At 51.9% G+C, this 14,454-nt stretch overlaps 1 protein-coding gene across 1 annotated transcript in view; it reads left to right on the top strand.

The window, feature by feature from the left end:
- The first annotated feature begins 2,789 nt into the window (after positions 1-2,789).
- Positions 2,790-14,454, top strand: part of LOC140108725 (uncharacterized) — an 88,092-nt gene continuing 76,427 nt past the window's right edge. Inside the window, exons 1-2 of the mRNA XM_072131918.1 lie at positions 2,790-3,158; positions 3,415-3,499. Of these exons, the coding sequence (XP_071988019.1) occupies positions 2,790-3,158; positions 3,415-3,499 (454 nt within the window). The remainder of the gene's footprint in view (positions 3,159-3,414; positions 3,500-14,454) is intronic.

The raw sequence follows: 14,454 nt of genomic DNA, 5'->3' as shown, positions 1-14,454 counted from the left end.
GGGGTATAACGGTCTAACAAAGCCTTCAATGACACTACCAGCTCAGAACCCCCCCCCCCTGGGCCCTCCCCACTACCCCATGCCCCAGCATATTGAAAAGTACCTGGAGGAGGAGCACCCGCGGCCGAAACCGCGGGCGACGCGCTCGCTGCTGCTGGAACCAGGCCGGACGCCCTGGATGACCCACTGCGGTCCCGCTGATGCCGTGCCCGGCGACTTGGACCAGGCCTCGCCGATGGGCTCGATGAACCGCCCGAGGATGACGGGGAGCGCCATCTGGACGACCTGGAACTCCTACGTCTTCGAGTCGACCTGGAGCGGCCACTGTGCTGAGAAATTGGCGCCGCAGAGCCGCGGCGACTCCGCCTGCGGTCGTCCCGGGAGGAGGAGGAAGAAGGCTAACGCGCTGGGAGTGGGCCGGGATGGCAGAGGGCACTGGCACACTAACAGCCCCCAAGGGAAAAACAGGGGCCTAGGGCATAACAAAACCGGCCGAGGGGTAGACTGCTGGCTGCGATAAAACTGTGCCATCGCCAGGGTCAGACCCCGCAGCCATAGGCATGGCAGGAGATACTGCCACCACTGGAGGAGGTATGGAGGGAGGAGGAACAGACACCCCAGCCTCATCCTGAGAAGGAAGAGGGGTGTCTGTAGAAGACCCAGCAGACCTGGAGTTCCCCATAGCTGATGCGGCTGGTCTGGCTGCTGTGCTTCAGGAAAGCGTGTAGCTGACACGCTGGGAACCAGTCCGGGCCGGAGCAGGAAGCCCCCCCCCCGGCCGGAAATGCAGTGGCCGCGCGCTCACGCGCACCACTGCGCCCACTAACGGCGCGTGCACCACAATCAGGCACAGCGCGCGCAGAGCCCGACCTCCGCACCACCTAGAGGGGGTCAGGGGGGGACATCAATGCTGGGCTAAGGCGCTCCGGCGGTCTGGAGATCCTCGCAGACCGCCGAGCAGCGCCGGAAACGGCGACATCAGTCGCAGAGGGAACTGCGAGGGGGGGGGTCGGGGGAGGGAAGGTGGGACCGGCCGGGATCGCTGAAGGGGAGAGGACTTGAGATAACCACCCCTCCCCTTCAGCTTGTACACGGGCGCGGAGCGCCACAACAAGGGGATCCTCCATCTTACCAGGCAATAAGTCCTGGCTGCCTCTCCGCGCGCACTGCTTCTTGAGTGCCGCAATCCAGAGAGGAAGGGGGAGGAGACTCGCTCCCCTTATATACAAAAACATGAGGGGAGGAGGAAAGTGCACTGCAGCAACCTCCTCCCCTTAAAGTGCTCCTTACACTGCTTAACCCCTTAACACCTCCTCAAAATCATCCACCAGTCCAGGTGCACCCTCCATAGCCCGTCGGGCGTACACCGCAGGGAGTCACCCCCAAATAGGGAAGTGAATTTCATATTCATGTCATTAGTGCCATTCAGATAGTCCACAAATGAGGAAAATGCATCATGTGATCCATCCCAAACAATGAAGATGTCATCCACGGATGTTTTTGATAAATGAGTTGCACAGAGAATGGACAAAGCGGGACTCAAAGACTGCCAGGAAGATATTGGCCAGTTTACAAGCTACAGGAGTCCCCATGGCCGTGCCCACTCTCTGCGCGTACCAGGAATCATTAAACATAAACGCATTGTGGGATAGGACAAAGGTTAGTGCATCGCTAACAAAGCCAATGTAATCAGCATCTTTATCGCATTCCGCAGAGCCAGGCGGACAGCTTCAACACCAAGGTCCTGCGGGATGCGGGTATACAGGCTTTCAACATCAATGGAAGCAAGCTGGAAGCCATCCTGCCATGCCAAGTTTTCGATAGCCAGGAGAAGGGCAGTCGTGTCTTTCAAATAAGCCGGGATGTCATTTAACAATGGACGTAATAACCAATCCAAATATTGAGAGATAGGTTCTGTAATGGATCCTATACGGCGACGATAGGACGTCCTGGTGGGTCACAAAGGGTCTTATGAATCATAGGGAGGAAGTACCACACGGGGTATGTGGAATTTTTTGGAAACAAACGGTCAGCTGTCCTTTTTGAGAGGACCCCCTTTTCCACGTTACGCCTAAGTAAGGTCTGGAGGCGTGATGCATAGTTAAGAGTCGGATTCTGGTCGAGACGTCTGTAAGTGTAGTCATCCCCCAACTGACGTTTGGCTTCAGCTAGGTAATAATCTCGTGTCATAACCACTACATTCCCACCCTTGTCGGCTGGTTTTATTATTATGTCATCCCGCGCTTTGAGGTACTTCAGAGCTTGTTTTTCACTCGAAGACAAATTGTCTGGGGTGATCGGATAGATTAATGCTCTGACGTCCTCAGTGACGCGTTGGACAAAGGTGTCTATGGAATGACCAGCCGGCAAGGGTGGGCAGAAAGTGGATGGGACCCCCCCTCTGAACTCCTCAATGTGTACCTGTGTTGTGTCATTATATGCAGGTTCAGTGTCGGGCATGTAATGTAAGTCATGCAACAGTCAAATATCAGACTCATCAACAGTGGTGTTGGGGGGACTAAACCCTAGGGGGCCAATGATGCTGGGGATCTTGCCAGGCCTCCGTTCTACTTCGGGTGTAGACTTGTCATGAAAAAACCTGCGTAAATTGAGTTTGCGTGCTGCTTTAAACAAATCAATTTCAAAGTAACAGAAATCAAAAGCATTAGGTATAGCATAGTTTAACCCTTTGGAAAGCAGGGACACCACATTATCATTAAGGGGAATGTTAGTAAGGTTAACCACAGTCCGGTTAGTACATAAGTCACCTGTTTCAGCTAACGCCACAGATGATCAGCACAAAGACCCTGGAGCATAAAGTGTTCTCACTCGCAGACAAGGAAATCAGACTATTCTGGACTAACCACTCGTTACAGTCCTACAAAGATCATGGACGTGTCCCCAGAGGTCTACGGGTATACAAGGAACCTGCCCAATATAAAGACGACCTCTTTTTCTTCGATGCTTGGAAGAAATTGCACCTGAAGCACTCCCTTGAGATAATGCAACTAGTGTTGGACAGAAATAGAACCGAATATGAATCGGTCACTACAGAGCTTTGTAAGGCAAAGACTGAACTGAGATCACGCCTTTCAGAGAGTCAATTTCAATCATTCTCTAAAAAACTGGAGAAAAAAATGCTGCTAACGCAGATGGAAGTAAGAAATCGGAAGAGAGACTAGTTCCTCCGAGATAAACAAGATTTCGACGAAGGTCGGATATTTGATTGGCAGTCCAACAGCAATACTCATAGAAGAAGAGGAGGGAACCGTAGGAGAAACACCAGAAACAGAACTAACACGGAATTTTGGACCACTGAGTCCGATTCCAGCCCATCTGATGAAGCAGGACCGAGCAGTAAAGACACTGCAGCCCCGGGCAAGGAAAGCACTCCCAAGGTTCCCGTCCCTTTAGGTGACGCACCCGCCAGGGCAGGACGAGGCGGTCGAGGAAGAAAGCAAAGCACGAAACGGACACAGGTCCAAGGCGTTCAGCGCCAGTTCGTGCCACATGTCCAGCTTTGAAACCCAGTAGTTGTAGGGAGCTGTGTGATCATTTAGGACGATGGTATGGTCAGCTACGTACTCCCTCACCATCTTTCTGTAAAGATCAGCCCTACTCTGCCGAGACTGGGGACAGGTGACAGTGTCTTGCTGGGGTGACATAAAGCTGGCAAAAGCCTTGTAAAGCGTACCCTTGCCAGTGCTGGACAAGCTGCCTGCTCGCCTACTCTCCCTCGCTACTTGTCACGCAGAAGTACGCCCTCTGCCGCTAGCGCTGTCAGAAGGGAAATACTGTTTCAGCTTGTGCACCAGGGCCTGCTGGTATTCATGCATTCTCACACTCCTTTCCTCTCCAGGGATGAGAGTGGAAAGATTTTGCTTGTACCGTGGGTCCAGGAGAGTGAATACCCAGTAATCTGTGCTGGAATAAATTCTTTGAACGCGAGGGTCACGGGATAGGCAGCCTAGCATGAAATCTGCCATATGCGCCAGAGTCCCAACGCGTAAGAATTCACTCCCCTCACTGGCCTGACTGTCCATTTCCTCCTCCTCCAACTCCTCCAACTCCTCTTCTTCTACCCATACACGCTGAACAGTGAAGGACTGAACAATGGTCCCCTCTTCTGTCTCGCCAACATTCTCCTCCTCTTCTTCCTCATCCTCCTCCACCTCCTCCGATATGCGCTGATAAACAGACCTAAGGGTTCTTTGGCTATCAACAAGGGAATCTTCTTCCCCCGTCTCTTGTGACGAGCGCAAAGCTTCCAACTTCATGCTGACCAGAGAGTTTTTTAACAGGCCAAGCAGCGGGATGGTGAGGCTGATGATGGCGGCATCGCCACTGACCATCTGTGTTACTCAGCACCTGACAGATATCAGACATCCACGTCCACTCCTCATTGTAGACTTGAGGAAGCTGACTGACCTGACTACCAGTTCTGGTGGAAGTTGACATCTGGCAGTCTACAATCGCTCTGCGCTGCTGGAAAATTCTGGATAACATGGTTAATGTTGAATTCCACCTCGTGGGCACGTCGCACAATAGTCAGTGAGCGGGCAGTTGGAGACGGCGCTGCAACACCCTGAGAGTGGCAGCATCTGTGCTGGACTTCCTGAAATGCGCACAGTTGTGGCGCACCTTCGTGAGCAAATCAGACAGATTGGGGTATGTCTTGAGGAAACGCTGAACTATGAGATTTAACACATGGGCCAGGCTCAGCACATGTGTCAGTCTGCCGAGTTGCAGAGCCGCCACCAGGTTACGGCCGTTGTCACACACAACCATGCCTGGCTTCAGGTTCAGCGGTGCCAGCCACAGATCAGTCTGCGCCGTGATGCCCTGTAATAGCTCTTGGGCGGTTTGCCTTTTATCGCCTAGGCTCAGCAGTTTGAGCACTGCCTGCTGTCGCTTAGCGATGGCACTGCTGCTGTGCCTAGAGCTACCGACTGATGGCGCCATGCCAACGGATGGTAATTCGGAGGAGGAGGTGGAGGAGGGGTGGGAGGAGGAGGAGGCATAGTAGGCCTGAGAGACCTGGACCGAGTTAGGCCCCGCAATCCTCGGCGTCGGCAGTATATGACCAGCCCCATGGTCAGACTCGGTCCCAGCCTCCACCAAGTTAACCCAATGTGCCGTCAGCGATATATAGTGGCCCTGCCTGGCAGCACTCATCCACGTGTCCGTGGTCAGGTGGACCTTGTCAGAAACGCCATTGGTCAGGGCACGGATGATGTTGTCTGACACGTGCTTGTGCAGGGCTGGGACGGCACATCGGGAAAAGTAGTGGCGGCTGGGGACCGAATACCGAGGGGCGGCCGCCGCCATGAGGTTTCGAAAGGCCTCGGTCTCTACCAGCCTATAGGGCAGCATCTCCAGGCTAAGCAGTTTGGAGATGTGTGCGTGTGGGTGGGTTGCACTATACTTCCTTTTGCGCTCCAGCGTCTGAGGTATGGAGAGCTGAACGCTGGTGGATGCTGTGGAGGATCATGGAGGCGAAGATGGGGTTTTCGCACGGGAGGTTTTTGGGCCGGGGTCCTGGGCAGGGGGCTGACTAGCAGATGACAAAGGGGAAGGAGCAGTGGTGTGCCCGGCCGGAGGTGAACGGGCTTGGTGCCATTGAGTGGGGTGTTTAGCATTCATATGCCTGCGCATACTGGTGGTAGTTAAGCTAGTAGTGGTGGAACCCCTGCTGATCCTGGTTTGGCACAGGTTGCACACCACAGTCCGTCGGTCATCCGGTGTTTCTTTAAAGAACCTCCAGACTTCTGAAAATCTAGCCCTCGCCACAGGAGCTTGACTACGGGAAACATTTGGCGCTGATGCACCAGCTCTGGCCCTGCCTCTCCGTCTGGCCCCACCACTGCCTCTTCCAACCTGTTCTGCTATAGGACTCGCCTCTGTCTCAGAAGCACTGTGTTCACCTGGCCTATCAACCCAGCTTGGGTCTGTCACCTCATCATCCTCCGATCCCTCAGTCTGCTCCCCCCTTGGACTTCCTGCCCTGACAAAAACTTCACAACTGTCTGACAACCGTGTCTCCTCATCGTCCGACACCTCTTTACACACTTCTTCCACTACGTCAATAATGTCATCATCACCCACAGACTGCGACCGGTGGAAAACCTGGGCATCGCAAAATTGCTCAGCAGCAACCGGACAAGTGGTTTGTGACTGTGGGAAGGGTCCAGAAAACAGTTCCTCAGAGTATGCCGGTTCAAATGCCAAATTTTGCTGGGAGGGGGCAGACTGGGGGGAAGGAGGCTGAGGTGGAGGAGCTGGAGGAGTGCTGATTTCGGTGACATGGGTGGACTGCGTGGAAGACTGTCTGGTGGACAAATGGCTAGAAGCATTGTCCGCAATCCACGACATCACCTGTTCGCACTGTTCTGGCCTCAACAGTGCTCTACCACGAGTCCCAGTAACTTGAGACATGATGAACCTAGGGAGTGTAGCTCTGCGGCGTTCCCCTGCTCCCTCATCAGCAGGTGGTGTCTCACCCCGCCCAGGACCACGGCCTCTGACCCCTGCAGTTGTTGGATGCCCACGTCCACACCCTCGTCCTCTACCCCTAGCCCTCAGGTTAAACATTTTCAAAATTAAAGTGTAAACTTTACATTTTTTTTATTTTTTTGTTTAAACAAAACGATGCTATCCTATTGCTATGGCTAGTTTCTAACCTACACGGACAGCACACAACTGGATTTTGTGCTGTGCCTGATGACTTTGAGTTATAAAAGTAAATAAACGTAAAAAAAAATAAATCAGCAGACTGTGCCTAATTCAAATCAAACCCCTATTAAATTGTCCCACTTCAGTGTTTGAGGTTGATATGTGTGTCACTAAGAGCTAAACACAAGTCTCCCTGAAAATTCCTCACAATATGGTACTAGCTGCACTACTAATGCCAGCAAGCCCAGCCACAGGCAAACCAAAAAAAAGTAAAATAAAACGTTATTGTAGCCCTAAGAAGGGCTGTTGGGTTCTTGTAGAATCACTCCTGCCTAACACTATTCTAATATAACAGCCTAACGCTTTCCCTGACCAGCAGCAGCTCTCTCCCTAGCGGCATCCAGACAGAGAATGATCCGAGCAGCGCGGACAGGGGCTAGTCTATTCCAGGGTCACCTGATCTGGCCAGCCAACCACTGCTATCGACGTGTAAGGGTACCACGTCATGCTGGGTGGAGTGCAGAGTCTCCTGGCTTGTGATTGGCTCTGTTTCTGGCCGCCAAAAAGCAAAACGGCGGGAGCTGCCATTTTCTCGAACGGGCAAAGTATTCGTCCGAGCAACGAGCAGTTTCGAGTACGCTAATGCTCCAACCAGCATCAAGCTCGGACGAGTGTGTTCGCTCATCTCTACTTATAACTTATACTTATCTTATATCTTATATCTTATACTTATTTCTGTTTATACTTTATCTCACTGACATTTACATGATCTTGTATAATAATCTTGAAATTTAGTGCTTTATTATCTGCTAAACCTACTTCATATACAGCCAGTCCCCGGGTTATGTATGAGATCGCTACTGTAGGTTTGTTCTTAAGTTTAATCTGTATGTAAGTCGGAACTGTATATTTTATCGCTGTAGCCCCAGTCAAATTTTTTTTTGGTCTCTGTGTGAATTGGATTTTAAAAATGTTGGGTCGTCATAAGAACCAGGATTAACAATAAAGCTTCATTACAGACGCCTGTGATAACTGTTACAGATGATTATTGTAGCCTAAAGCTAAAGTACAGCAAATTACCAACATCCAGAGGTACGTCTGTAACTAGGGGTCGTCTGTAAGTCGGGTGTTCTTAAGTAGGTGTCACCTGTATTTCTTTTTCCCCTCTTTTTCATACTGCCCTCCTTCCCATTCCATTCTCTGTGTAATTATTTTCCATTTCCTTCCAGTTGTTGGTGCATTTCCCTGCGCTCCAGCTGGAAGGCGCCGCCATATTTCCATATGCAACACCCTCGCCGATGCAAGGCAGAGCTGTGTTTGCGAATACGTCCCACCATGTAGCTTGCAGCCTGTGTAGGGTCTAGTCAGCCCCACAGCATGTCACTACACCACACTACATAGTCCTTATAGGACACAGGGGGACATTGCAGTGGTAGATCCTACCAGGACAAGCTGAAGCATCCTTCTAGGACACAGCTACCTCCCAGCCTGCCATCTGCATCCAGGCTGGTGATCTACATCCTGTGGCTCCCTCCAACTGCATCTCAGCACTCCACCATTCTGTTAAAGGCACTTTGCTGCGGTTCCTGTCGGTTCCAATAAAGAACTGTAAGTTGTTTTTGTTCAACCTCTGCCTCCGTCTGGTCCCTGCTACTACGGCTGCCATCATCACAGGCACCCTGTCCACCACACAGAGACTCATACTCTAGACACCAAAGGGTTGCCCCAGGGAGATCCGCTATAGCAGCCTTTCCCTCATCATTTCTTGCCAACACCACCCTGCTGGAGACCTGCCAGGCTGTAGGACAGCCCTCCGGTTCCCCATACCAAGCACCGTGACACTAGCGTGCCTATGCCGCAACCGCCAGCCACTCAGGTACTGCGGGCCCCGGCTGACTCCAGGCCCCGAGAAAAGGCTAGGCCCCGGTGGGGGATGTTGCAAGTGGCGTCACGAACAGGATATATACTTCTGTGCCTTATTCTGGCACTATAGACTGTACTTTATTACAAAGACTGTGCTGCCTAACCCTGCTGCCATTCGGGTTTAGGCCCAAGTGATTGTGCGTTTCTGCATTGAACTGTATTACTGCTGCCACGTGCTGTCGAGCATCGCTCCAGCACTCAAGAGGTTAAACCCTGCAAAGAACTTTGTCAGCTCTGCTACATCCGGCGCTGCTGCGCCTGAAGCATTTTACCTCACGAAACTGTGGCGCAGCAAGTAATTCCAGCCCGCCAAAACCTTCACTGGCGGGAAAACCCAGAGGCATCGCTAAGCTCCGCCCCCTGCGCGTATGGAGTGAATCCTGCCTCAGCGCGCTGTGGCGCAGTAGAAAATTCAGCCCGCCACAGCCCCTGGCGGGAAAGACTCAAGCTCCGCCCTCTGGCGCGAAACTCTCCCGCGCTGCTACGCCAGTGAGAGCCCACGAGGTACCTCAGATTCAGCGCAGCCGCCATCCAGCATCAGAGAGGTTAATCGGCCATCTTGGATTTCTCCACGTGCTGTCTCCTGTCCTGCCGACATGCCGTACAGCCGCCGAAATGAGGAACCAAGTGTCACATGGTCTGTCCCCGAGCCTCGGGCACCTTCATCTGCTGCACCGCTTACTGCTGTCTCCTGTACGCAGTCTCCAATGTGCGGATTCTCCACAGCGGCTGCCTCCTCCGATTCCGGACCTCCAGAGGACCACCACGGATGTGAGTATCATGGCCCCCAGGGCCTATATCACAGTGACTGTTGCGATATCTCCCTTAGCCCCGGCTGGGGTACAGTCCGGCCTCCCTGCAGAGGGCCAACATCTACCCATAGGAGGCCCGGCTGCAAAAGGGACTCTGTTAAAGGGGCCTGACCCCTTATCTAATGCTGCTGACCGTCCTGCGGAGTATCCAGGACCACCTGCTAAGAGGCCCAGGCTCTCCGGTGAGAATGCCCTGCCAGCTACAGAGGTTACCACCGCCAGCGCAACAGCGCCCCCAAGAGCTACAGGTCAGTCCAGGAACAACAATCCTTTAGCTGTCAGCAATGAAGAAGTTACAGCTCCTGCGGTCATCATCATGCGCTCCACAGCGCCCCCAGCTACAGAAGGTCAGCCAGAGAAGTGCCGGTCTCCTTCCTTTGCACTGTCTCTGTCAGCTGGACGGGTGCGACATTGTTTATGCGGATCTCCCATGCACCTTACCCGGGCATGTGCAGTACGCGGGCCGGCACGCAGGCACCTGCGCGATGTTCCATAACATCGCGATACTGCGGCCCCTTACACGGGCATGCGCAGTACGCGGGCCGGTACGCAGGCACCTGCGCGATGTTCCATAACATCGTGATACTGCGCACCTTACCCGGGCATGCGCAGTACGCGGGCCGGCACGCAGGCACCTGCGCGATGTTCCATAACATCGCGATACTGCGCACCTTACCCGGGCATGCGCAGTACGCGGGCCGGCACGCAGGCACCTGCGCGATGTTCCAAAACATCGTGATACTGCGCACCTTACCCGGGCATGCGCAGTACGCGGGCCGGCACGCAGGCACCTGCGCGATGTTCCATAACATCGCGATACTGCGGCCCCTTACACGGGCATGCGCAGTACGCGGGCCGGCAGCGCGATGTTCCATAACATCGCGATACTGCGGCCCTTTACCCGGGCATGCGCAGTACGCGGGCCGGCACGCAGGCACCTTTATCCTTTTTACTCCTATAAATACTTCACACATTATTACTCTGCACTGGTCCACTCAGGACAGCGGAGGCTCCTCATTGTGAGCACCGCTCGGCTGGGACATCCGGCTTTCACATTGCACCCGTGTCATTTATCAAGGAAGGAGAAACTATGTCTTTTAACACCAATATTTATTGCTTATTGTTTATTTATTTTTCATTCTTCTTCCTTCTTTTTGGTTTCTTTTTTCAGGTGACTACGTTAATTATGTCCCCTGATGAGCCTGAGGCAAGGAGAAACATTTCCACCTGACAACTTTATGAGATATTGGGGGTCATTTACTAAGGGCCCGATTCGCGTTTTCCCGACGTGTTACCCGAATATTTCCGATTTGCGCCGATTGTACCTGAATTGCCCCGGGATTGTGGTGCACGCGATCGGATTGTGGCGCATCGGCGCTGGCATGCGTGCGACGGAAATCGGGGGGCGTGGCCGAACGAAAACCCGACGTATTCGGAAAAACCGCCGCATTTAAAAACCGAAAAAGTGTCGCTTGGGGAGCGCTTACCTTCACCTGGTCCGAGGTGGTGCATTCCGGCGCGATGAGATGACTTTCAGCGCAGCAGCGCCACCTGGTGGACGGCGGAAGAACTACATTCAGAAATCCCGGCCGGACCCGAATCCAGAGCAGAGAACGCGCCGCTGGATCGCGAATGGGCCGGGTAAGTAAATTTGCCCCATTCTCTGATACCTTCCCTTGGACCTCTAGGCTCATAACAGGGTTAGCTTTCCTAGGGACAGGTTCCGGTCGGGGTGGCAGCTTTCTAGGGCTGCGGCTCCGAGGTCTCACAGGGAATACTAGCCAAGTGTCTGAATAGGGAATAATAGGGTCAGTACTGTACTGCATCTGTATCTACCCTGTACTGTTCCTTCGTGACATTACTCTGGACCATTGATTGAACCCCAACCTTCACAGGCAGCGAATACCGACACCAAGGCAGAAGGTCTGGAAGAAGCTGCTCCGTTCCAGGTCTCAGAACTTCTTCTCTTGCTGAGTCCACACCGTTTAGGGGCCTTACTCATGTGATGCTATTGGTGTTATCAGGAATATCGGATGAATTCCCCTCGGCCAAATAGGACGCCAGAATTTATCTTTTTAGACTGATTTATGAGTAACCTTTATCAGAAAACATCAACACTCCATTTTTTATCCAATTTATTTTAAGAACGATACATTAAAAGTTATATTTTATTCACCATTCAGACTTGTCTTTGCATAGATAAGGTGAAATGACACAACCGTGACTACATTTATAATTCCAAAGAAGAAAGCGGAAGAAGACTCCAGCGCAGGCTCCTTGGTCTTTATAAAATCAACTTTTCTTTATTCAGCATACAGCATAGACGTTCATTGGGTAAAACACATTGGGGGTCATTTACTAAGGGCCCGATTCGCGTTTTCCCGACGAGTTACCCGAATATTTTCAATTCGCTGACATGCACGCGACGGAAATCGGGGGGGCGTGGTCGAACGAAAACCCAATGGATTTGGAAAAACCGCCGCATTTAAAAAAAAAAAATGTGTCGTGGAGCTTGCACTTACCTTCACTCAGCCCGGCTCGGTGTATTCCAGTGCGTTCCGGGGAACTTCAGCGCAGCAGCGCCACCTGGTGGACGTCGGAGGAACTGCCTTAATAAATCCCGGCCGGACCAGAATCCACCGCAGAGAACGCGCCGCTGGATCGCGAATGGGCCGGGTAAGTAAATCTGCCCCAATAGGTTCTGATCAGGTTCTGTTTTCTTCTTTGCAAGTAATAATGTTATGTAACGTTCAGGTGATAAACCCATAGTGATACCTGCATGTCATACATTAGGGTAGGACGGCAGGTTACTATACATTGTATTGTATGTCTAGGATTATCACCGCGGTGACGTGTCCTCGGACAGATTTCAGGCCTTGGTGCAAGGAGTGGATCACAGGACATGACATCACACGTCACCTAAGTACACGGTTGGGTTAGGAGCGATAGCTACCACCTGTACTGTGCCCATGTATGTCACTCAGTCCAGAACCAACCCTGGTGCCGGTAACCAGGACCATGGGTGGTCTATCTCCCACATCCTGTATAAGTTCTGCACTTGGCCCGAGCACTTTACTGAAGTGTCCTGTATTCTATCCCACCAGTGGATCCTCTGCAGGCTGTACTACTACCACCAGCAGGTTACTAGCCGGGCCGTGGACAGCTCCTTCAAATACTAAGTGGGTATGCAACACCCCTGCCAAAGCATACGGTAGGTAGGTGGGTATTGTAAAAGTGTCAGTAGCTTCCTGCAGAGATGTGTCACCTCCCTAGAAGGTCTGTAACATGGTGGACTTAGTAACGGCAGCTTCAAGCTTGGAAGGTCAGGAGTTAATTGTTGTAACCAATTGTATTCTCTGCAGTTACTGGAAGGAAGGAGAGAATGCCGGTCATTAAAGGGTTAATGTACACGTAGCCGTGGCCTCGGGGTGTCAGAGTGTCTCGTGCACGGGACTGGGGTAGAATATGTGTAACATAGAAACAGAAGGGGATTTTGCTCCATTGTCATTGTCAGATCTCGGGGATCTAAGGCCGTGTGCACACACAGAGTTCGGAAAGCCGTGGGGGCGGAGCTTGGCCGATGACATGTGATTACAACTAAAGCTTTGTGATCAGTAACAAGGACCTCGTAGATTACATGTACAGTATAACACGAGGTCCTTGTTCACAATCGCAAACGTTTTCATTATAGACGCACGTGGGATCGGTCAGGCTCCTCCCCCACTGCCTTTATATTGTTTACTGTGTGTAAATACAGTCCACTCCAAGCAGATGTGCTGTACTACGTGTGACAAATGGGAGTCACAGCAGTGGAGGTGTGTATTATGATGTTCTGCAGCAGTGGAGGTGTGTATTATGATGTTCTGCAGCAGTGGAGGTGTGTATTATGATGTTCTGCAGCAGTGGAGGTGTGTATTATGATGTTCTGCAGCAGCTGAGGTGTGTATTATGATGTTCTGCAGCAGCTGAGGTGTGTATTATGATGTTCTGCAGCAGTTGAGGTGTGTATTATGATGTTCTGCAGCAGCTGAGGTGTGTATTATGATGTTCTGCAGCAGTTGAGGTGTGTATTATGATGTTCTGCAGCAGCTGAGGTGTGTATTATGAGGTTCTGCAGCAGCTGAGGTGTGTATTATGAGGTTCTGCAGCAGCTGAGGTGTGTATTATGAGGTTCTGCAGCAGCTGAGGTGTGTATTATGATGTTCTGCAGCAGCTGAGGTGTGTATTATGAGGTTCTGTAGCAGCTGAGGTACGTATTATGAGGTTCTGTAGCAGCTGAGGTACGTATTATGATGTTCTGCAGCAGCTGAGGTGTGTATTATGAGGTTCTGCAGCAGCTGAGGTGTGTATTATGAGGTTCTGCAGCAGCTGAGGTGTGTATTATGAGGTTCTGCAGCAGCTGAGGTGTGTATTATGAGGTTCTGCAGCAGCTGAGGTGTGTATTATGAGGTTCTGCAGCAGCTGAGGTGTGTATTATGAGGTTCTGCAGCAGCTGAGGTGTGTATTATGAGGTTCTGCAGCAGCTGAGGTGTGTATTATGAGGTTCTGCAGCAGCTGAGGTGTGTATTATGAGGTTCTGCAGCAGCTGAGGTGTGTATTATGAGGTTCTGCAGCAGCTGAGGTGTGTATTATGAGGTTCTGCAGCAGCTGAGGTGTGTATTATGAGGTTCTGCAGCAGCTGAGGTGTGTATTATGAGGTTCTGCAGCAGCTGAGGTGTGTATTATGAGGTTCTGCAGCAGCTGAGGTGTGTATTATGAGGTTCTGCAGCAGCTGAGGTGTGTATTATGAGGTTCTGCAGCAGCTGAGGTGTGTATTATGAGGTTCTGCAGCAGCTGAGGTGTGTATTATGAGGTTCTGCAGCAGCTGAGGTGTGTATTATGAGGTTCTGCAGCAGCTGAGGTGTGTATTATGAGGTTCTGCAGCAGCTGAGGTGTGTATTATGAGGTTCTGCAGCAGCAGAGGTGTATATTATGATGTTCTGCAGCAGCTGAGGTGTGTATTATGATGTTCTGCAGCAGCAGAGGTGTGTATTATGATGTTCTGCAG

This window comes from Engystomops pustulosus, unplaced genomic scaffold, assembly GCF_040894005.1.
Source record: "Engystomops pustulosus unplaced genomic scaffold, aEngPut4.maternal MAT_SCAFFOLD_174, whole genome shotgun sequence".
NCBI lineage: Eukaryota > Metazoa > Chordata > Amphibia > Anura > Leptodactylidae > Engystomops > Engystomops pustulosus.
Note: the sequence above shows the minus strand (reverse complement) of the source record. Positions and strands in the feature narration are given on the sequence as shown.